This window comes from Xyrauchen texanus, chromosome 9 (assembly GCF_025860055.1).
Source record: "Xyrauchen texanus isolate HMW12.3.18 chromosome 9, RBS_HiC_50CHRs, whole genome shotgun sequence".
Lineage (NCBI taxonomy): Eukaryota > Metazoa > Chordata > Actinopteri > Cypriniformes > Catostomidae > Xyrauchen > Xyrauchen texanus.
The window spans coordinates 42,462,925-42,487,671 of NC_068284.1; the positions used below are offsets into that span (position 1 = coordinate 42,462,925).

At 39.2% G+C, this 24,747-nt stretch overlaps 1 protein-coding gene across 6 annotated transcripts in view; it reads right to left on the reverse strand.

The window, feature by feature from the left end:
- The window catches only part of gigyf2 (GRB10 interacting GYF protein 2), a 53,353-nt gene extending 28,853 nt beyond the window's left edge, over positions 1–24,500 (reverse strand). For all 6 annotated transcript variants that reach the window (XM_052133319.1, XM_052133315.1, XM_052133316.1 and 3 more), the window contains exons 1-6: positions 24,424–24,500; positions 15,727–15,776; positions 11,376–11,517; positions 10,847–10,942; positions 10,455–10,563; positions 9,758–9,866 (exon numbers count right to left, since the gene is read on the reverse strand). In XM_052133319.1, coding sequence (XP_051989279.1) covers positions 9,758–9,866; positions 10,455–10,563; positions 10,847–10,942; positions 11,376–11,517; positions 15,727–15,764 — 494 coding nt within the window. In that variant the 5' untranslated portion in view covers positions 15,765–15,776; positions 24,424–24,500. The remainder of the gene's footprint in view (positions 1–9,757; positions 9,867–10,454; positions 10,564–10,846; positions 10,943–11,375; positions 11,518–15,726; positions 15,777–24,423) is intronic.
- Between the last annotated feature and the right edge of the window lie 247 nt (positions 24,501–24,747).

Genomic DNA, 24,747 nt, shown 5'->3' on the forward strand with positions numbered 1-24,747 from the left:
GAACATTTAAGACTGCTTATCAGCAAAACAGGGTATCTGCAAGCTTAAAATACTCAAGTCATGTTTTCCACATATACTGTATGTACATAATACAAAAATGTATGTACCAATATATAAAAACAAATGAATTAGAGGCCGACAGATGTTGGATTTTGCCAATATGATAAAAAAAAGTGTTGAAAAGAAATAACAGATTAATCTGCCTTTTACAAATTTAAATTCTCAGTTTCTACCATGTGAGATCTGTGCAAATAACAATTAAAAGGACTAGGTTAAGATTGCTGCACTAATGATGGAATGTGGACATTAAAATTTTATAATTCATCTTTTGATTGACTCAGTCCTTGAACATAGTGAAGCAAAAGTGTGTAAGCCCCCTAGAGCAACAGTGACACTTCACAGGATGTGTAAAAAATCTTGGTCTTACAGATATTTGGAGACTTCTGAACCCATCTGGTAGGGACTATCCATTTTTTTTTTTTTAATCAGCTTTTAGACGGATCGGGTATCGGTCTGACGAGCCCGATCCAAATCAGATACTGTGTGTTAGTCATGTTCGTTACTGTCAAGCTAAAAAAATGACCAAAATAGAACCATTAAAAAACAATTAATGTAGTTTATTCAAAGCCACTTGAAGACATGCGATAGCTTTGTGAATCCCAAAAGGCTGTGTTTAATAAGTAAATATATGAAATGGCGCTGCTCTGTTTACACACACTTGCAGCTTTTTTTAGCCTCCACACGGTGCGCAATATTTGAGTGCTACTCACAAATAACATCTCAGATGTAATGCTAAAAAGTTCAGTTCACATATAACATGCATTTAAAACGCACTGGAGGTGCTTTTTTTAACCAGAATTCGAATAAGAAGCGAATTAAACTACTGTGATTTTGCCAATATGATAAAAAAAAGTGTTGAAAAGAAATAAGATTAATCTCCCGTTTACCAATTTATATTCTCAGTTTCTACCATGTGAGATCTGTGCAAATAATAATTAAAAGGACTTGGTTAAGATTGCTGCACTAATGATGGAATGTGGTCATTAGAATTTTATAAATAATCTTTTGATTGACACATTTTTTTTTTTTTTTTTTTTTATCAGTCCATAAGATTTATTCTACAATAGATTTTTTTTATAACCAAGTCCCGTATTTCACCATTTTAGTCTCAGATCACAGCATGCCTCATTCATCAAAAAATACAAAGCAGTTGGAAGGGAATATTTAAAGTGCCGAAAGTCTTCTGATGGCCTCAGAGAATTGACCCGATTGAAATAAAAATAGAATAGTATTTTGTAACGGAAAGTGGAGTTTTGGCAATTCAGGGCAAGACAGTCATAGTTTGAGTCAGGGGACAAAAGAGGGAAGCTTTTGGCTAGATATATAAAGCAGAAAGAGTCTTTTTCTACCATTCCCTCAGTGAAATCTGCTGCTGGTGAAATATTTACCTCAGCCATTGATATTAATAATGCTATTAAAGAATTCTATCTTGATCTCTATAGTTCCAAGTCTTCGTCTACTGATGAAGACATTATAAACATCTAATGTGGAACCATTAGAACTCCCTAAACTGACAACTGAGCAAAGAAAATCTCTTTATTCTAAAATGACTTTAGGAGGAGTTTGGCAAGGTAATTAAGGCCTTGCCTACAGGCGATGCTCAAGAGCAAAATGGATTTGCTACTGAATCTTTTAGATTTTATGCAACAGAACTGAATCCACTTTTGTTAGAAGTTTATACAGAATCATTAAAGAATGGAAAGCTTCCGCCAACCATGACAAGCCTGGTTCAGTCTGATTCTTAAAAAGAACAAAGATCCAAGTGAGTGTAAGAGCTACCATCCACTTTCCCCTGATGCAGCTAGACATAAAAATATTGTCAAAAACTCTGGCTAATAATGACACCTCGTATACATATAGATCAGGTGGGGATTATTCTGAGTCGCAGCTCTTATGATAACATTAGGCATTTCATCAATATTATGTGTTAAGTGGTGAATGATCAGAATCTGGCAGACCCTGTAGCTCAAGACTGGTTGCCTACTGTTGCAAAGCAGGGCTGGGCCTGGTCAGTACCTGGATCGGAGACCTCCTGGGAATACTAAGGTTGCTGCTGGAAGAGGTATTAGGGAGTCCAGCAGGGGGTGCTCACCCTGTGGACTGTGTAGGTCCTAATGCCCCAGTATAGTGATGGGGACACTATACTGTAAAAAGGCACCGTCCTTCGGATGAGACATTAAACCGAGGTCCTGACTCTCTGTGGTCATTAAAAATCCCAACACACTTCTCGAAAAGAGTAGGTGTAACCCCGGTGTCCTGGCCAAATTCCCCCCATTGGCCCTTATCAATCATGGCTTCATAATAATCCCCATTCATTAATTGGCTCTAACACTCCACTCTCTCTGGGATTATCTTTTTAAGATTTTGGAAATATACAGGTTCAGGAATACTTTTATTGGAAGGATTTATTTACTTTATAGACACCCGGTAACGGCGATACAAACAAATTGATTAATTTCTGATTATTTTACTCTGGATAGGGGCACCCGGCAGGGTTGCCCTCATCCTCATTATTGTTCTGCCTTGCCCTGGAACCATTAGCAGCCACGATAAGAAGGGAAGATGATTTTCCAGGGGTGGTGGTGGGAGGTGTATAAGCTTTAGCTTGACGCAGATTATATTTTATTATTATTGGCTCTGACATCGTACAGCCAGCAATGGCTTTTCAGATGGGTGCCTTCCAGTGGCCCAAACAGGGCATTAAGTATTTGGGCATTTTATTCCCAGCAAATTTGTCTGATTTAGTTGCCCCCTAATAAAAAGGCTTTTGAGCAATGTGGGCAGGTGGGCTTCATTACATTCATCTATGACTGGGAAGGTTAATGTTAAAATTAATGTATTCCAAAATGTAACTACCTGTTACAATCTCTCCCTGTAGATGTCCCCCTCTCTTATTTCAAGCAATTTGACAGCATAGCAAAGTCCTCCCCAAGATTTTGTTTTATTATTTTGCATTCAGTCTCAGGAGGGCGTGTGGGCAAGGATTCTAAAAAACTTAAAGTCTGCATCTAGAGATGCAAGTGTGCGCCTTATGCAATTCAAGATTTTAAATAGATTCTATTGTACCCACTCTAGATTGTATAGGCTTGTGTGACCACAGTTCAATTTGGTGTCATCGCTCTCACACTCCCTCATACTGGTCACTGGAAGTTCAACATGGCACCTCATGGCAAAGAACACACTGAGGATCTGAAAAAAACAATTGCTGCTCTACATAAAGATGGCCTAGGCTATAAGAAGATTGCCAAGACACTGACACTGAGCTGCAGCACAGGGACCAAGACCATACAGCGGTTTAACAGGACAGGTAATGGTCGACCAAAGAAGTTGAGTGCATGTGCTCAGCATCATATCCAGAGGTTATCTTTGGGAAATAGACGTATGAGTGCTGCCAGCATTGCTGCAGAGGTTGAAGGTGTGGGGGGGGGTCAGCCTGTTAGTGCTCAGACCATACGCCGCACACTGCATCAAATTGGTCTGCATAGCTGTCGTCCCAGAAGGAAGCCTCTTCTAAAGATGATGCACAAGAAAGCCCGTAAACAGTTTGCTAAAGACAAGCAGACTAAGGACATGGATTACTGGAACCATGTCCTGTGGTCTGATGAGACCAAGATGAACTTATTTGGTTCAGATGGTGTCAAGCGTGTGTGGCGGCAACCAAATGAGGAGTACAAAGACAAGTGTGTCATGCCTACAGTCAAGCATGGTGGTGGGAGTGTCATAGTCTGGGGCTGCATGAGTGCTGCCAGCACTGGAGAGCTACAGTTCATTGAGGGAACCATGAATGCCAACATGTACTGTGACATACTAAAGCACAGCATGATCCCCTCCCTTCGGAGACTGGGCCGCAGGGCAGTATTCCAGCATGATAACGATCCCAAACACACCTCCAAGATGACCACTGCCTTGCTAAAGAAGCTGAGGATGAAGGTGATGGACTGGCCAAGCATGTCTCCAGACCTAAACCCTATTGAGCATCTGTAGGGCATCCTCAAATGGAAAGTGGAGCAGCACAAGTTCTCTAACATCCTCCAGCTCCGTGCTGTCATCATGGAGGAGTGGAAGAGGACTCCAGTGGCAACTTGTGAAGCTCTGGTGAACTCCATGCCCAAGAGGGTTAAAGCAGTGCTGGAAAATAATGGTGACCACACAAAATATTGACACTTTGGGCCCAATTTGGACATTTTCACTTAGGGGTGTACTCACTTTTGTTGCCAGCGGTTTAGACATTAATGGCTGTGTGTTGAGTTACTTTGAGGGGACAGCAAATTTACACTGTTATACAAGCTGTACACTCACTACTTTAAATTGCAGCAAAGTGTCATTTCTTCAGTGTTGTCACATGAAAAGATATAATCAAATATTTACAAAAATGTGAGGGGTGTACTCACTTGTGTGAGATACTGTGTGTGTGTGTGTGTGTGTGTGTGTGTGTGTGTATATATATATATATATATATATATATATATATATATATATATATATATATATATATATACACACACACACGTAAAAATCTGTTATATACAGATGCGAGAGAAAGTATGGCAGAGGAGGTATGGTATGTTGGATAGATAAATAGACTAAACTGTGTATTGCACATAATTATTGCTCAATGGGGCAGTTTTAACTGTTCATAAGATGTTCATGTTTAAATAGATAGTGGGCAGGGTGAGGGGGTCCAGAATGATTTTTCCAGTCCTTTTCCTCATTTTGGAAGTGTACAGCTCTTGAAGGGAGGGCAGAGGGCAACCAATAATACACTCAGCAGTCCGAACTATCCTTTCTAGTCCTCTGATGTCTGATTTCGTAGCTAAACCAAACCAGACAATTATTGAAGTGCAGAGGACAAACTCAATGACTGCTGAGTAGAACTGTATCAACAGCGCCTGTGGCAGGTTGAAATTCCTCAGCTGGTGAAGGAACTACTGAAAACTTGTTTTTCAGCTTATCAGAATAGCTTTTATGGAAAATAGCTTATTAGCCACTCTGATTTCCTTATTCAGGGTGTTCCTGGCCTGATTGTACATGATTTTATCCCCACTGCCTGTGTTACGCTATAAACCATGGTTTTCATTGATGTATGTTAAATCAGTCCTAGTAGGAATGCACATGTCCTCATAGAAACTGATATATGATGCCACAGTATCTGTGAGCTCGTCCAGATTGGTGTCTGCAACCTCAAATACATTCCAATCAGTGCAGTCAAAGAAGGCTTGTTGTTCCAGCTCTGTTTCGTCTAATCTTTACAATATTTACTACAAGGTTTAGCTGATTTTAGTTTCTGCCTGTAGGTCGGAAGATGAACCAGAAAGTGATCAGAGAGTCCCAAATCTGCTCTAGGGACAGAGCGATCTGAATCCTTTATTGTTGATTAGCAGTGATTAAGTATATTTCTGTCTCTGGTGGGTCATTTAATGTGCTGTACGTATTTTGGCAGTTCACAGGTGAGGTTGGCTCTGTTAAAATCGCTGAGAATAATGTTTGTTGTTCTGTGATCTGATCAACCAGCTGTTGCAGTTCTGCGTTGATGCACGTGTGTGGTGGGATATAAACACCAGAATAAACGAGGAAACTCCAGAGGCAAGCAGAAAGGCTTACAGTTGATAGAGTGCTTCCAAATTAGGACAGCACATCATCTTTAGCGCAGTTACATCTGTAGACCAACTTTCATTGATGTAAACGCATGTTCCACCACATCTTGTTTTCCCCGTTAACTCAATTCGCAATGCAATTCGCTCTGAACAGCTGGAAGCCTAGCAGATGTAACAGTCCGGAAAGGCTTCACTCAGCCAGGTTTCTGTGAAGCACAAGGCAGCAGAGTTTGAAAAGTCCTTGTTTGTACGGGTGAGATGTAGTTCATCCATTTTATTAGGAAAAGAGCAGAGATTCGCTAGATAAATACTCGGCAATGCTGTTCGAAAGTCACACTGTCGGAGCTTGACCAGTGCACCAGCTCGCTTCCCTCGCCTGTTTCTCATTGTGTGCTTAAACAGAGCTGTGTCTCCGTTTTGTCCAGCAAAACATCAGAATAGTCCAAAACAGGGAAAATGTTGTCTGGTATGTGCTACCGAATGTTCAGCAGTTCGTCCCTGGTAAAACTGATTGGGAAATAAATTACTAAACACAGAACAAACAAAAACAACAAAAGAATTGGAGATCTCCACACCGAGGCTGCCATCCGCGGGGCCATCTTTTTTCTTTATATTCACCTGAGCAGCAGCATTTAAGATATTTAGACTTGATTTTAAGTAATTGATCTTGAATATATTCTGTCTTTACCGCAAATGCATAAGTACAACCAAGTGAAAAAATACACTTGTATACAAAATACACTTATATATTTAAGATACATTCTCTTAAAGTCTAAATATCTTGTATGTTGTTTCACAAGAAAATGTACCTTGCTTTAAGGATTTTTAGACCATTTTAAATGGAAAACAAAGCAAAAACAAATTATAACAATGATTTTGTGACTGAATTAAACTTAATAAAGTATGTTTCCCCCTATAATTCAGTGAATGTCATTTAGAAGTATTTTTATTTTCCTTTTCTCCCAATTTTGGAATGCCCAATTCCCAATGTATACACCAAGTCCTCGTTATGGCGCAGTGATTCGGGATCCCAGCTGCCTTCACGTCAGAGACAGTCTACTCGCACATCTTATCATGTGGCTCGCTGGGGCCCAATTTGGTTGCCTAGGACAGTGGTTCCCAACCTTTTTCCTTGGGGGCACCCCCTATGTACATTTTTAACAATCCGTGACCCCTCCCCCCCATATATATATATTAATGCTATGCACATAAACACACACACACTGTATATAGTAACTAAATTTAGTTTTAAGTTTTTAATGACATTTTATTACATGAATACTCAGGAAATCTTTTAGCCTAATATTTTCATTTTTACACAACTAGTAAAACGCAGTTGTTTATCTTTTTTTCAGGATTTTGTGTATAAACATAGAATACTGAATGTTATAACGTAATGTTAAATATGCACGGTAGAATGCTGTATGTAGCCTACTTACATGCATGCATGCACAGATCCTTATTTTTTTACAAGGCTAATCATAACGTCAGCGTAAACACATAACGCTAATGTCCACCTTGGGCTTGCATGCCTTTGACTAGTGATGGAATGTCAGGTGTAATGCCAGTGACAGCCAGTCTAAAATCGCTGTGAACTTCCAGTCTGTTGCGTGACTTTGTTTTTATAGCCACAAGGGCACTGAAGGCTGTCTCAGAGAGGTAGGTGGTACTGAAAGGAAGAATGATCTTCGTAATGGCATAGTTTGCGAGTTTAGGTGCGACAACAGGTCCCCAGGCTATCCAAAGCCTTTTGAATCCATTCTCCTGGAAGTACTTTTTTGACAGTGAATCAGTTTGTAGTTCAGCGAGCTCATCTTCACAGCCAAGATATTCCACATCTTCAAGCCTGGATGTGAATGGATCCATAACCCACGACTCCTTGGATAATGTGTCAACATCCGCAAAGTGGGACTTTAATTCCTCCTGTAGCGAAGTCATGTGACGGCAAAACTCGGCGCGCAAAGATGCACTCACGGTACCCCCAGAATGTTGAAGCAGCAGTGGAAAGTGTTGTAAATGCCCCTGTGACATTTTTCCAGCCCTGTACTCCAGCTTGCGCATAAAAGCATTGACTGCTTCTTTGCACTCCAAGATGTTTGACTCAGAGCCCTGCAGTCTCTTGTTGGTCTCATTATAAAGAGTGAATATGTCAGCAAGGTATGCGGTTTTGATCCAGAACACATCAGTCAGCTGCTCCAACAGTGTGTTTTGATTTCGCAGAAATTCCAGGATTTTATCCTGCAGTTCTAGAAAGCGCACAAGCACTTTGCCACGCGAAAGCCAGCGCACCTCCGTGTGTAGCAGTAGAGTTTGGTGTGCTTCATCCCCACACAGTTGTGCAAATAATCTCTGGTTGGTAGGGCGAGCTTTAATGAAGTTTACGACTTTTACAACTGTTGCCAGTGTGTCACCAAGGTCTATGGACAGTTTTTTACTGGCGAGTGCCTGGCGATGTATCATACAGTGGAAAATTACACAGTCTGGAGCCTTTTCCATCAAACGGCTGTTAAATCCCTTATTTCTACCCATCATCGCGGCAGCTCCATCCGTGCAGCAAGCGACGATATTTGTGTAGGGCAGATTGTACGATGTGAGGTATGAATCAACAGCCGTAAAAATATCCTGACCTGTAGTTGTTGTGGGTAAATTGGTAGACATAAGTATGTCCCGTTTCAACTCATCTCCGTCCACATACTGTACATATACTATAAGCACAGACGCCACATAGTCCCTCCACTATTTTAATGCAGGCGGGTTTGATTAACTCCTCTCCAATATTATCATCTTGCTTGGTTTCATGCTGTCGTTTGCCAGTTTTTCACCACAAAAGACACATTCTGGCCGAGACTTGTCTTGGCCTTCAATAAAACTAAAATTTATGTAGGTTTTGTCATAGTGTCTTAACTTTTTCTTCGCCTCTGATGAAGAATCACCGCATTTACGTTTCTCTGCCATTTTCCTTTTGATTTTGCCGTTACTATGACAACAAGCACATTGGGCAAGTGACGGTGTGCGCGCAAAATTTAAATAATTATTTTATATAAGAGATTATTTTTGACTGCCTTATATTGGCATTGTAAGCATATGATTTTTTTTAAAACTTTGAAAAAATATTTTTATATAAAATGATTAGTGGAACATTTTATGCATCTTTATTCCACGTTGGGAACCAATGGCCTAGGAGACTCGGCTGGAGTCACTCAGCACACCCTGGGATTCGAACCAGCGTCTTTACCACCGAGATGCCCGGGTCCCCCTATTTAGAGGTATTTTTAAAAGATGATTTTTTTTCCCCCCTCTTTTTGTAGTAAGCACGTTTAATACAACCTTTTAAGTTGGGACACAAGCTGAATAATTGGTTAAGAGCTAAAGATTAATCGGTGCAATAATCGCAGAACAGTCGAATAATCGTTCGATTGATAGATTATCAAAATAATAATTAGTTGCAGCCCTAATTTGATTAGACCGTTTTTTTGATAAAATATAATTAAACTTTAAAACTTGGAATTCAGAGAAAATAAAAAGGAAAACACGGAATTTGGGAAAAAAAATAAAATGGAATTTGGAAAACAAAATTTTTTTCATAGGGCCTAAAAACTGTGCCCTCTTTTTTTAATTGAATGGTGACAGATTTGTAGATAGTTTCTTTAATACATAAAGGTGCCTGCTGATTTAACACACCTCCTCTCAATTTTTAACGACTTGCCTTCATTTGCGTGCATATAACCTTGAAAAATAACTTGTAACCATCGTTGAGTTTAGATTTAACCGTTGATGGATGAGGTTAATGTCTCTAAACTTAAATGCAGGCACAATGTTTAAGGACTGTGAACAAACATATATCTAGGCAGAAGCCATAGTTGCGTTTACCCAACAATGATGGCTTCCACTTCGTGAACGCGGATGTGTTAAAAGGGTCCATCGCTTGTCATAAACATCTGGTGTTTAGTGACTGGGAAACACTGAATCTTGAGACATTATGACATTAAGGCATGCATTTCTGTAAATCTGATTTGAAACAATATACAAATAAAGAATTGCTATAAGACTACAGCAATTGCTTAACGCCACTGCATGCTGTTGATTGGTCTTATTTTTAATACCTCTCCTCCCAACTCTGGGAGCGATGCATCTCTCTCACTCCACGGCCAAAACCTCCTTCCACATCATCAAAACTTCTTTGGTAAAACCCTCCATCTCCTCTTCCCCTCCCTGTCAAAAAAACATGCATGAACACATGGACAGGTCGGAAATCTTACCTTTGTAAACAAATACAACGTATGAGAAAATGTATACACTGGGAGCCAAAAGTTTAGAATAATTTACATATTTTGCTCTTATGGAAAGAAATTGGTACTTTTATTCACCAAAGTGGCATTCAACTTATCACTATGTGTATAGTAAGGACATTATTAACATCAAAAATTACTAGTAAAAAAAAAAAATAACAAAAAAACTCAGAACTTCTTAAACTACTACTTCACAGAGTTCTCGTCAAAAAATCCTCCATGTGCAGCAGTTACAGCTTTGGAGATCCTTGGCATTCTAGCTGTCAGTTTGTCCAGATACTCTTGACATTTCACCTCATGCTTCCTGTAAAAGTTGTCATAGATGTGGCTGTCATGTCGAAACAGCAAAATCTGTACATTATTCCAAACTTTTGGCCGCCAGTGTACATCATAAGCCTGCACTCTACTCCACTTTATCAAAAAGTGCAGCGTTTCCGCTGTCATAAACTAATTTCGCTTCTACTTTTTTGGACTCTAAAAAAGGAAAGCTTGTGGTTGTAAAGCAGTTCACCTCGTCCCCGTGAGGAACTTCGGCCTCTGGGTGCCCCTGCCACCGTCCCCCCTCCCCTTCCTGCCAAACGGAGAACTGCTGCACTGTTTACAGACATGGAGAAATTTCTCTGTGGAGACAGACACACATGCCCGGAAATGTAAGGGTAAGTCCATGCATAGATATGGTTGCGTGACAGCAAGAATGAAAGTGGGCGTACATTCCTTAGATGTTTTAACCACAACATGTCCCAAAACAACAATATGACATCATATGCAAAGAAATCTCACTACTTAAGTATGCAGGCACAGTTGTTCATTAAAGAATCACCTATTTTAGTTTCATAGAGAACAGTGATATTTTGTAGAAAGCGTCTCTTTGACATTTCTGATTCTTAATGGTTGAATTCTCACCTGTTCCTCCTCTGTAAATGGGACTAATGCCAATGGTGGCAGGGGCTCCTCTTGTAAAATAGGTAGAAATTCCTTATCGTGAAGATCTACCGGAATCTAAAAAAATAAACTCAAGTATTCAAACAACACAGCATGTCACAAATAATTATATCAATTGAAATAATAAAGGAAGACTTTACTGAAACATTCAGACCATTTTGTGATCTTGGTTGATTCACTGAAAAGAACCAACTCAAAAGAATGATTTGCTCACAAATCAGACATCACTGTGTCCAAGTTTTCATTTACACTAGAGCAATATCTAGTGTTGAAATATATTAGAACAGAGCATAAATAGAAAAAGAAAAATACATTCAATAGAGAAATTTCCATATATTTTCCATGCCTGGCAAAGACAAATCCATGTTTTCCGAGACCTTGGGAATCCTGTGCAAAGCATGAAAATCCAGTGATGAATCTTGACTGGAATTACATCAGCCCAAGACTAATGCTTAATGTGTGAACATCAATTTTGAAAAGGTGTGCTCACCACGTTATCCTTTACATAAAGTGCTAGCATCTCTTCTCGCCCATAGCGGTAGTCTGCGAGTTTATACTTTGGCAGTGCAGGTGAAAGTGGAGGGGAGGCCATGCTGCTGCTGTTACCCACTCCACCAGACAGGGCACGGAGCCTGGGACACAAACAGGACATGAGATTTACATTGTTTGTCTGTGATAAACCCTGAACTGTTTAGGATTGTTTATAAGGTCCCTATTGGCAGGCGGTCAAAAACAGATAAACAAAAAACAGACTTAATAGAAAAGTTTAATCTCCCATAGCAACCTTTAAGAAAATGTTAAAGGAACACCACACATACCACAGAAAATAATTTGGAATCATCACTTTTTTATGAAAAGAAAAAAAACACTTAAGATAACAATTCAGCAGGGTAAGTGTGGATAAGTGTTATGTGAAAATTTTGTAAAAGCACATGAACTTTTCAGTAAAAAAAAAAAAAATGTTGTTATTTGAGTTTGAAATGTAAAGCAAAAGTAGGCAAAAAAAAAAATTAAGCAACATTTTTCTTTCCTTCTTTTGTGTAACACAAAAAAATATGTTAGGTAGAATGACAGACTCAGCTACCAATTACTTTCATTGAAGGAAAAAAAGGGCAATGAAGTCAATGCTCTCTTTTTGTGTTCAACACCAAGTCAGTCATCTGGCTTAAGAATTGGAACAACATGAAGGTGAGTAAATTATTCCATTTTGGTGAACTATCCTTTAAAATCACGTAAATGTGTTAAGTGTTTCGAAAGAGTGTGACAGTTCAATGTTTTTAAATGCTTTTTTAGGTCAGGGGTCCAGATAAAAAAAAATTACTTGGGAGCCATTGGCTCCTAAACTGAAACATTAAGGAGACAAATGGCTATTTTTAGTCGCCAAATCACAGAATTGTTCGATTTTGATTGCTGTTCAGAAACTAGACAAAGATAAAACAGCTGATAACCCATGATAACCCATTAATCAGAGGTTTAATATACAGTATGTATAGTTGAGAAGGTAAGTTTGCATTCCATTTTGTCACAGAAATGTTTACACCCCTTTCATTGATACAAATATAAGTGATAAAATATTATATTATTTAGTACTGCTCTTTAGAATCTACATTACAGATATTTACATGAAGTATAGTATGCATGTAGTAGAGTGTTATCTTCTTACGCATCAATGAATGTTGGTACCTTGTGTAATAGTTGTGTACATGTCCTTCAATTGTAAGTGTCAAAACTTGATTTGAGTCACACCATTAAAACCACTTGCCTAATATTGTGCAAGTCCCCCTCGTGCCGCTAAAACCCGCATCTCAGAATAGCATTCTGAGATGCTATTCTTCTCACCACAATTGTAGAGAACCATTATCTATTAGTTTAAACAATAAATGCATTTATCTATAGACTGTTGCACATGAAAAATCCCAGGAGATCAACAGTTACAGAAATACTCCAACCAGCCCGTCTGGCAACAATCATGCCACGGTCCAAATCACTGAGATCACATTTTTCTTCCCCATTCTGATGGTTGATGTGAACATTAACTGAAGCTCCTGACCCGTATCTGCATGATTTTATACACTGCTGGCACACAATTGGCCAATTAGACAATTGTTGGTGCCAGGTTTGAGTATTTCTCCTGGGATTTTCATGCACAACAATCACTAGAATTTACTCAGAATGGTGCCAAAAACGAAAAACATCCAGTGAGAGGCAGTTCTGCGGATGGAAACGCCTTGTTGATGAGAGGTAAACAGAGAATGTCCAGAATGGTTTGAACTGACAAAGTCTACGTTAACTCAGATAACCACTCTGTACAGTTGTGGTGAGAAGAAAAGCATCTTTATTATTCTAGTCAACTATTCTGAGATGCAGGTTGGCACTGTTTTGACGGCACAAGGGGGACCTACACAATATTAAGCAGGTGTTTTTTATTATTATTATTTTTCCCCTTTTTCTGCCAATTTGGAATAACCAATTCCCAATGTGCCAAGTCCTCGTGGTGGCGTAGTGCCTCAATCCAGATGGCAGAGGACGAACCTCCGTGTCGGAGACCATCAATCTGCACATCTTATAACGTGGCTTGTTGAGCTCATTACCGCGGAGACAAAGCGTGTGTGGAGAATTCACGCCATCCACGCGCAACTCACCACATGCCCCACCGAGAGTGAACCATATTATAGGATTCAAGAGGAGGTTACCCTGTGTGATTCTTCCCTCCCTAGCAGCCAGGCCAATTTGGTTGCTTAGGAGACCCGGCTAGGAGTCACTAAGCACCCCTGGGATTCTAACTCACGAAATCCAGGGGTGGTAGCCAGAGTCTTTACCACTGAGCTACCCAGACAGGTGGTTTGTGGCTGATCAGTGTGTAGGTGTTTATATATATATATATATATATATATAAGGCAGTGGTTGTCTTGGAGGTGTGTTTGGGGTCATTATCATGCTGGAATACTGCCCTGCGGCCCAGTCTCCGAAGGGAGGGAATCATGCTCTGCTTCAGTATGTCACAGTACATGTTGGCATTCATGGTTCCCTCAATGAACTGTAGTTCCCCAGTGCCGGCAGCACTCATGCAGCCCCATAATATGACACTCCCACCACCATGTTTGACTGTAGGCAATACACACTTGTCTTTGTACTCCTCACCTGGTTTCCGCCAACACGCTTGACACCATCTGAACCAAATAAGTTTATCTTGGTCTCATCAGACCACAGGACATGGGTCCAATAATCCATAACCTTAGTCTGCTTGTCTTCAGCAAACTGTTTGCGGGCTTTCTTGTGCATGATCTTTAGAAGAGGCTTCCTTCTGGGGACGACAGCCATGCAGACCAATTCGATGCAGTGTGCGGCGTATGGTCTGAGCACTGACAGATTGACAGGCTGACCCCCCCACCCCTTCAACCTCTGCAGCAATGCTGGCAGCACTCATACGTCTATTTCCTAAAGAAAACCTCTGGATATGATGCTGAGCACGTGCACTCAACTTCTTTGGTCGACCATGGCGAGGCCTGTTCTGAGTTGAACATGTCCTATTAAACCGCTGTATGGTCTTGGCCACCGTGCCGCAGCTCAGTGTCAGGGTCTTGACAATCTTCTTATAGCCTAGGCCATCTTTATGTAGAGCAACGATTCTAATTTCAGATCCTCAGAGAGTTCTTTGCCATGAGGTGCCATGTTGAACTTCCAGTGACAAGTATGAGGGAGTGTGAGAGCGATGACATCAAATGTAACACACCTGCTCCCCATTCCCATCTGAGACCTTGTAACAATAACGAGTCACATGACACTGGGGAGGGAAAATGGCTAATTGGGCCCAATTTGGACATTTTCACTTAGGGGTGTACTCACTTTTGTTGCCGGCGGTTTAGACATTAATGGCTGTGTGTTGAGTTATTTTGAGGGGACAGCAAATTTACACTGTTATACAAGCTGTACACTCACTAATTTACATTGTAGCAAAGTGTAATTTCTTCAGTGTTGTCACATGAAAAGATATAATCAAATATTTACAAAAATGTGAGGGGTGTGCTCACTTTATATTGGCTTAGTCTTTCTTTACAGTTGGCCCAGAGTGAAAATTTAATGAAATCCCAGATGCAGTTTATAGTGCTACTCCAATACTAATCAATAATTACCAAAAGAAAAAAAAAGTGGTACACAATATTGTACTTTTAATTATAAAAAATCTCCAAACACTAACGGTACTCTTATTTTGAAATGTCTGCACTCCAAGTTGTGAGCTCATTGACAGCTGATTCACTGAGAAAGTGACTCTTATTCAAACCTGAGCTTCTGAGTTCAAACTGTTCTTTTCGGGTATTTCATGAAAAAGATCCGGTTCAAAAGAGTAATTTGTTCACGATTGTCTCGCGCTGGGTTTGTTGTTGCGTGCGGTGCAGTGAGCTCATCACAACAGAACAGGTGAAAAGAGTGAGACACACTGGTGCATGCTCAAAAGATGTATTCAATAACTCACAAGATGATATCTGACAAACCTACATATGAACGCACACAACCCGACTGTTGCCAACGGTGACTAGATTTTAAATTATTGTCTCAAATTATTTTTGCTCGCATTTGTGACCATTTTAGTCGCAGTCTGGTGGTGATGCCCACTTTCCTGATAGGCTTACATTTTAAGTGCATTTGCCATTAACACATATGCTGTTTTATTTTTACAGTCCATCCCAAAGGACTGTATGATGTGCACATCACTAGCCTGAACATTTAGGTCTCTGGTATAACATTTAGGCCTAATTAATTTTTTTCTTTTTAAATAACAACAATAAATAAATACATCACAAAGCAGCATCAAACCCTGATGCTTCAACAATAACACTCACCATTCAGGTCCAAAGTTAAGTGTCTGGGTTTCAGCCATTTTCCTTTAAGTCTGAAAAAAAAAGTACAATTATATAATCAATATAATGAAGAACATACATTTTGAGGAGGAATCAAAACACCAAATACATCATACAAGACAAAAGTAAAAAATGAAAACAGTGTTGCATGCATTGTTTAAGCTTCTTGTACTAATGTTAGTGATAGGGCTGGGTATTGATACAGATTTCCTGAATCGATTTAGATTCACTAGCTCTCGATTCTATATCAATTCATATGGGTACATGTCCATATCGTTTACGTAGAAAATAAATTCTCTCTCAGCTAATGCTCTTAATTTTAAGGAACCTTCTAGGCAACTATTCAAGGTACAATTTGAAAATATAAATTTTACAAATGATATTTTAGCATTAGTTTTTCATCAAATTGGTCACATTTTAGATTTTGAAAATTTTTCAAATTCAGTCTATTACATCATGTCTTGAAATTGCACATATTATGTTGCATATATATTTGTTATATTTGTAAATTGCATAATTTGTACTACAACGGCTTGGATGCAGCATCATTTAAAGGAATAGCCTAGTTCACCCAAAAATTACATTTTCTCTTTCACTTACTCTGGTGCCATCCCTGTGTAAGACTGTCTTTCTTTAGCAGAACACAAATTAAGATTTTTAGAAGACAGAGCTCTGTCAGGTCCTTATAATAGAAGTACACGGATGCCAGCACTTTGATGGTTCAAAATCATATATAGGCAGCAATGAAGTAATCCACACAACTCCAGTCGATCAATGAATGTCTTCTGAAGCAAATTTTATGTTTGTGTAAAAAAAAAAAAAGATTGATAATTAAAAAGTTAATAACTTTTAAAAAGAGCTTCCTGCCAGCAGCTGACTCAAAGCATGATGCAAGTGTATCGGCAAGAATACGGAAGAACCACTTATTTTCAACAGAAGAACGAACGTCATGCGAGAGTTTGGCCATTTCAAACTGCATCAGAGCCCTGGATGGAAGTGGCAATTTTAAGTAAAAAAATAAATAAATGTCATTAGCGACTTCTTTCTAAAATAAACCTTTCAATTTGCTTCAGAAGATTAGTGTTGCATGATTACATTATTGCTTCCTAAATATGACTTTTGGACCATCAAAGTGCTGGCATCCGTGTACTTCTATTATAAGGATGTGACAGAGCTCTATCTTCTTCTAAAAATCTTAATTTGTGTTCTACTGAAGACAGACAGACATACCATTTGGAAAGTGAATGAGAGAATTTTTATTTTTGAGTGAGTTCTATTCCTTTAAAACCAATGGTTTACAGTTTCAGATGCCATTGTTGAAATGTAGTATTCAGTCAGCCATGACTACTTAAATCAGTGAGTGAAAGTGTCAAATAACAGGACGGTTACTGAGATTAAGCGAGTAGTTTTCAACTGGTCATGTGACTCAAACATGGCTCCCCCCATGTGGGGACCCTCTCCAATAAAACAAATAACCTAATTCTTACAAGGTTACTGATATGACTAGTCTTCATTTTTATGTGAGTTATCAGGATTTCCTTCATATATTGAAACAAATTAACAATTCATATCTTTAGGAGTTAAACTTTTTTAATGAGGAAAAAATTACTGAGTGCACCTTTAAGAATCAATATAAAGATCATTCAAACAAAGATTGCAATGCATCAGAAAACCAATATTTGTATTTTGAGATTATGTGCTGATAACTGTACCTGTTTGACTGATTAACAACAGTGGTTGTTCACCCTTTTGTCATTTATTTAACAGTCTTATCAATGGACAGTAAACAATATCCATTTTAATTATTTTAATAAACCAAGATGCATTTAAATAAAATTGTATTATTTGTATTTACACTCACAGACCACTTTATTAGGTCCATATTTACACTTATTCATGCAATTATCTAATCAGCCAAATATTGAGGCAGCAGTGAAATGGGTAAGGCGCTTCAGTTATTGTTCACATCAACCATCAGAATGATGGAAAAATGTGATTTCAGTGATTCAGATCATGATATGATTGTCGGTACCAGACGGGCTGGATTTATTATTTCTGTAACTGCTGATCTACTGGGATTTTCATGGGCAACAGTCTCTAGAGTGTATGGAGAATGGTGCGAAAAACAAAAAACAACCAGTGAGCGACAGTTCTGCGGACAGAAACACCTTGTTGATGAGAGGTCAATGGAGAATGGCCAGAATGGTTCGAGCTGACAGAAAGGCTACGGTAACACAGATAACCACTCTGTACAATTGTAGTGAGCAGTATAGCATCTCAGAATGCACAAAATGTGAAACCTTGATGGTCTACACCAGCAGAAGATTAAGTTGGGTTCTCCTGTCAGCCAAGAACAGAAAGCTGAGGCTGCAGTGTGCCTACCATCTGTACCTTAGCAGAAATCGAGACTCAGACTATGCTATATTTTACTGGTCTTTAACTGTCCAGTTTTGGTGAGCCTGCGCCCACTGCAGCTTTAAGGGGCTTTTCCACTGCACGGTACAACTCGACTCTGCTCACTTTTTGGGGGTTTTCCATTGTGGGTAGTACCTGGTACCTGCTACTTTTTTCGTACAACCTCGGTCGAGGTTCCAAGCGAGCAGAGCCGATACTAAACGTGATGTCAAAACCCTGCAGATCACTGATTGTTCAAAGAGAATCGTCACTACCAGCGTCACTGGATTTGCGACACGTGATATCAACCCGCTAGTTTTAAAGTTAGCTACAATGATAGCAGTATCATTTGTTCATGCAACTTTTGAATTGAAATAAGAAATGGCAGTGCGCAAAACCACGCCGTGGTCAATAAACGAGGCGCAAACGTTCCTCTCGTTAGCGGCGAACAAAACGATGCAAAATGAAAAAGTCAGGCCAACCAGGCAATTTAAATGTTACACTTGTGTAAAATCACCATGCAATAACTGCTTTATGCAGAACAATGAGCTAGTACCTAACAGCTAGTGATCGTGTTATTGTTTTGTGTCACGTTTAAGAGGATGTCACGGCAGTTGAAGTGGCGCAGCTATGAAGATCAGCCTATAATCCCACCCACATTGAGGCAGCATTAAACAGCAGTGGAAAAGCAAGCTCAGAAAAGTAAAGCGAGTAGGGTTGAGTCAAAACATAACATGCGGTGGAAAAGTGCCATTACATTTCTGTTCTTGGCGGACAGAAGTGGAACCTGAAGTGGTCTGCTGTTTGAGGACCTTCGCCTGAACACAAATTCAATTCTGCTGTATACGGTCACATGCTTTCAATATACAAGAAAGCTATTAGAAAAATGCCTCAGATCGATTTGCAACAAACATACCCCATTTACAAAAAAATAAAAAATAAAAATTAAAAAAAAATGCAATATCAAAGGCTCATTCCTTCCTCTTGCATTAGTTCATGGAGAGAAAATATCACCTATGCATTTTGAAAAGAATGTAAAAAAAATTAAAAGGATAAAGCATCACAATATGAGATTGTGTATGCTAAACTGCCCTGACTAGTAAAGATATAGGCTATTAAAAGAAATCTGACTGGCTGGTAATTTTCTTTTCATCTACCAGTCACCTTGACTGGTGGGCTAAAAAATAAAATTTCGGACCCTACCCTGCCCTGAACGTTTAAGTTGGCGTGTGTCATTCTATGTTCAGGATGCATAGGCCTGTTGTAATTATTTAATAATCATCTGATAGCAGTTATTTAATCTAACTGTGGTTATTTGTAGATAACAGGGTTTATTGTGCACTGTAAATTCCTGTCATATTTTACTGTCCAAATAAGCGAATGAATGGTGCGGTTGAGTGACTTATTTAGTTGAACTCAGACAGCACACATACATCTATGACAAAAGCATGACAATTTGTATGACAATTAAATCGCATAACCATGAAGGCACTAAAATGGACAATTAACCGTCAGCCAAAATGTATAATCGTGACAGCCCCAAGAATGAGAGTAAGCGATTTTATGCTGCTCTGCATTGGAGCGTTTCTAATTTCTTAGTTTGATAGTTTTGTGCCATAAGACATTATAGTTATTAAGCCTAAAAATTTGTTGAATATCTGTTTGTTACCATGTTGAAGTGCGGAGCTTAACATCCATATATCACTCTGAATCGTGTCCGATTAGGGTCATGTGAACAAAACGGAGCCTAATAATACATTATCCTTAACACCAACTAGTCAACTAGTGGTTCAAATATCTGACCTGCTAGCCAATAATGAAAATTGTCATATATGCCAGTGGTGGATAGTAACGCACTATATTTACTCCGTTAAATTAACATTTTTGGAGAAAATTTACTTTGAGTATGTTTAAAAGTAAGTACATTTTACTCTCAAGTAGATTTCTAATTTTGTATTTTTTTTTTATTTTACATCGTTACAATGGGCGACATTCCTGTCGTTACATTACTGTTTTTAATTTATTAAGTGTTGATAAATGCGTAATTTATTGCGATATTTATGAATGGGACTATTATGGCACCGGAACTTTAGGTCATCACTGCACCAACAGTAGCAGGCCAGCAGCCTGGGCTCAAAACAAACATTTTCTTTCACTCCACACAGTGAAAATGAAGAGTTACGTTTATGCGATGCCTTCATTCAACACCAAAACAAGTGGAAATACCAGCATACATAATTACGTATTCAACTTAAGAAAACACGTTGCGGGTAAGATGTGTTAATTATGATAACGCTGGGTTGTTTCCTGCAGTAATGGTCAGTAAGATTCTGTAACTATTTACGTCAGTTTTTAATACATTATCTTATATTAGTGCTGCAATACATCAGTGCTTATACATCCATGTAACAATCAGTCTACATTGGACATGCAAGTGATATCGCGTCGCAATGACATGCGGAAGCATCCATTGTCAACAGAGCCATTGATTATAATGGGAGCAATTTGGTTTTGTCTCATCATGCCACGCCGCTCGTGTCTGATGTAGACAGAGCATTATTTTGCTCTGTTGATCGCATACGCGCAAGTGCGTTGCATTTTTCTTAAGGACAACAGTAATGAGCTCTGAAAATAACCCTAAAATAACCCTAATGTGCCTCAACACAAAGAGTGCAACTTAAGTTATTTTGTCAGTGTATACAGTAAGCCACAGAATATTCTGAACTATAAGAATGCATGCAGGACTTTAAAAAAAGTTGTAAAATAGCAACATCAGCACATCTAGCTTTGATTCATAACTAAAAATTTACAATACATCATATAACTGAGCCTGCAATACATTGTTTAATTTATTTCTGTAATAATTGCTTTGAAAGTTTCCAAACTTTTCTTCTAATTCAGACCCGATCCGTCAAGCATCCTTAAAAGCGAGAGTTCACTCATAAATTACATTTGTTCATTTTACATTTATTCATTTGGCAGATGCCTTTATCCAAAGTGACTTACAAAAGAGGAATAATACATCATAAGCTTCATCTTAAAGGTGCGTACACACTGCCAGCGACATCGCGCGTGACAGCGACTCAATACCATTCATTTTCAATGCGAGCACAGTGTCTTCCGGTGACACGAGCTGTCACGACCGTTGGCGCTAGATGTGGGCGTGTCCAGCGACGCGACAAAGTTGAGAAAAGTTCAACTTTGGAGCGACTAACGGAAGCGACAGCCAATAGGAGAGACGACGGGAGAGCTCCCATGATCCTTCTCTCTCTCAGCTCCTGCAGTAACGGAAAGATGGATGAAAGGCTAATTCTTGCTGTTAGAAATTTTCCAGTGCTCTATGATATGTCTCTTCCCACGTACAAGGACATTTTTAAGAAAAATACTGCGTGGAAAGGTGTATCTGAGATTGCGGGGATTTTATGGACCCAGACAGACCGGCATTTGCATTTTCACCGCAGATAAACAGCCGCTCTGGCAAACAGCACGCCTGGTTTCTCATTCATCTTTGATATAAAGCATTTTATGTACTGATTCCATTTATATTTAGTCTTTTCCCTCCAAAATGTTTGTTTTTAGTGGCAAGAAAAGAGATTCGCTGTCAACAGCAATGGAATGACATCCGTGAATACCATTTATAAACGTTACTAGGCAACCAGCAGTGGGAACACCCACTAGCGACTTCACCGCCAGCCACTGGCGACCTGCAGCGACAAAGTCGCTGGCAGTGTGTACGCACCTTAAGGCAGCAGCAGTATGAAAAGTGCTGCATTACAAAGTTTCACTAGCATTAGAATAGTAGTATCCCCGACAGATTAGAGTGCAACAAAAATATGTGTGTGTTTTATATATATATATATATATATATATATATATATATATATATATATATATATATATATATATAGTGTGTGCATGGTTAAGTACTCATGGAAATTACATTTTTAGCCATTTTTTGAAAATGGAGTGAGTCTGCTTCACGGATGGAGTTGGGAAGGTCATTCCACCAATAAGGTACAGTGAAACTGAAAGTGTTTTGGTGCCTCTTTGTGTTGGTACAACAAGGTGCCACTCATTAGCCAAAAGCAGGATTCTAGTTGTAATGTAGCTCTGCAGAAATTATTTAGGAATGATAAATGATAATATTCTGTTATAATATAGAGACACTCATTTTTCCAAACCTTTGTGTCTTCATCTTCTCTGGAACCAAAAACATGGTGTTAGGCAGAATATTAGGTGACTGTGGTTAAAATTCTGTCTAACATCTCCTTAATTGTGCTCATTGTGTTACATTTAACTTACTGAAAACGTTTACCTGCAAAGTAGCACCAAACATCACAAGCAGCCTCAAGAATGGACACAGAGTGGCCATATAACACTTTTCCTTGAGCAGAATATTGCACAACAGATCGATACATTTGTTCAAAGGGGAAAAAGAGAGACTGAAAAAGCGCACTCGCATGCATGGTTGCCAGATTGCACAAAATAAGTACAACATTAGGCAGAATATTTTCAATTTGCGCAAGTATAAATTTCAAACTGGGGGTGTTTCGTCTCTTATCTGGCAACCCTGGGCATGTTAAACGCTTGTGAAGAAGCATTAGGTCCCAATGCAAGTTAACTGAAATATCCAGTGACAAAAAAACACAAATTCTAAACTGTATTTTTTCATAGAAAAGGGGCCCAAAACAATATACAGTCAGGGACCCCAGAATACACAGCTACGGCCCTGGACGTAACCCCCATCCGTTCAACACAGCAGTATACCCCCCCTCACTGTGTGGTAAGAGCTATTTTAAGAACTCTCCCAATTTGGAAGGGCATTCTCAGACATGTGTACCACAAGCGGCTTGCCTTTCACACTGTAGTCCAACTAACTTAATGAATTTAGCAGATCAATGTTCAGTTTCTCTGGATTTGAATGGATCAAACAGATGACTTGAGTATTACAGAGCTAGAAACTGTTGCATCTTGGCAGTCCTGTCAAATAGGACCCCTTCAAGCCTCAGGATTTGTCAGAAAAGAGATAAAAGCTTGATTTTTACGATCTATTTCCAAGTGTTAGTGTGGACAGCCAGACAGCCAGCACAAATCTAAATGCAAAACAAACAGGAGTGACTTACTGCAGAGTTGGGATTTAAACCACGTGTGCAGCGTGTTGAACTAATCTGTGTCGCTTTCAACAACAAAACTATTTCATAACACTAATAAGACATTCTATATGAGAGAAACATACCAACTCTAAACTGTTATCGCTTATTAGTGCATATGTTTAAAACTGAAGTTTATCCCATATATGGGTTACCCACCAAAGCACGCGATTACTCGGAAGCATCAGTCGCTGTAAAGCTATTACACCAACTTATCAGGTCCCAAACAGAGATCAGAGAAAAAGATAACATCTGAACACAAAACAGAAACCACTAAGGGCTAGATGAGGTTGCAAACAGATGCTACACTTGAGCCTTGTGGTTCAATAATAAAAAAAAAAAAAACTTTGTTAAGTGTCTTTGACATTTCACAGAATGAATAAACTCCTATAAGTTTCCAGATAGCAGCAGCACTGATGACAACGACGACTTTTTACATGCTTAAAATAAAGGTCGGATTGACAACTCAACCAGGGAAGCTAACACGCAAGCACGAATGCTTGATCGGCATCAATATTTTAACAAATATCAAATGTAAACACAGTTAGGGTTCAGTCAAATCCCTGTCAGCTCACTCCTTCATAAACCTACTTCATTATACAGGGTAAATACACCCGTAAACGCAATTTATCCCGTTTAAATCTGATGTGAACTGGTTAATTAACAGCTTTGGGTGTCGTTTAACCTCCTCAAGACGCAATTAAAAGAGGGAAAATATGATAGATATAGTGTAGGCTGAGGCTAACGATTGACATGTAACTTTCTGACTGTTTAATTCAACCCCCGCTTCTCCTCGAAGTGTACTAACTGACAGCTGTCTGGATAAATATCGCCAGAAACATAAAAGCACACCTTGCGGCCGACGAAAGGAAAGCTATGAGTGAGTTGACACGAGTTTTAATCCGTGCGGCCTGTGCTCACACCCGGGTTTCCTTCAACCGTCTAACGGCCTCTGATTGTATCATCAGCGGCAGGACGACCTAATCGAGCCCGCTGCTTCAAGACCTAACAACCATGCGTGCTACAACAGCGTAGTTGTGCTAACTTGGGGCCGGTCTATTTCACATAGAGTTCACATAGGAATAGTCAAGTTTATTTTAGAGCAAAACCACGTATGTCGGGCCCGCTGTCTTACCTCTGCTTTTACTGACAGCGCTGAGTTTGTGTGCGAGTGGCGTCTCTCGTTTCGTATCCACAAGATGGCTGAAGATTGGTCACATGACAAATCACGTATGCTGAAAAGTACCCGGATGAGAGCGAGCGTGCTGACAGCAGCAGTTCTCGCTAATAGTATAATCCTGCAGTAGCGGAGACTGCATTTTTTTTTTAATTTGGTATCAAAATCACACAATAATCAAATACAGAATGACAATAACAATAATTGCAATAAAAACAGTATAAAAAAACAATATTAATACGAAATATTACAAGTAAATAAAATAAATTAACAACAAAAAAT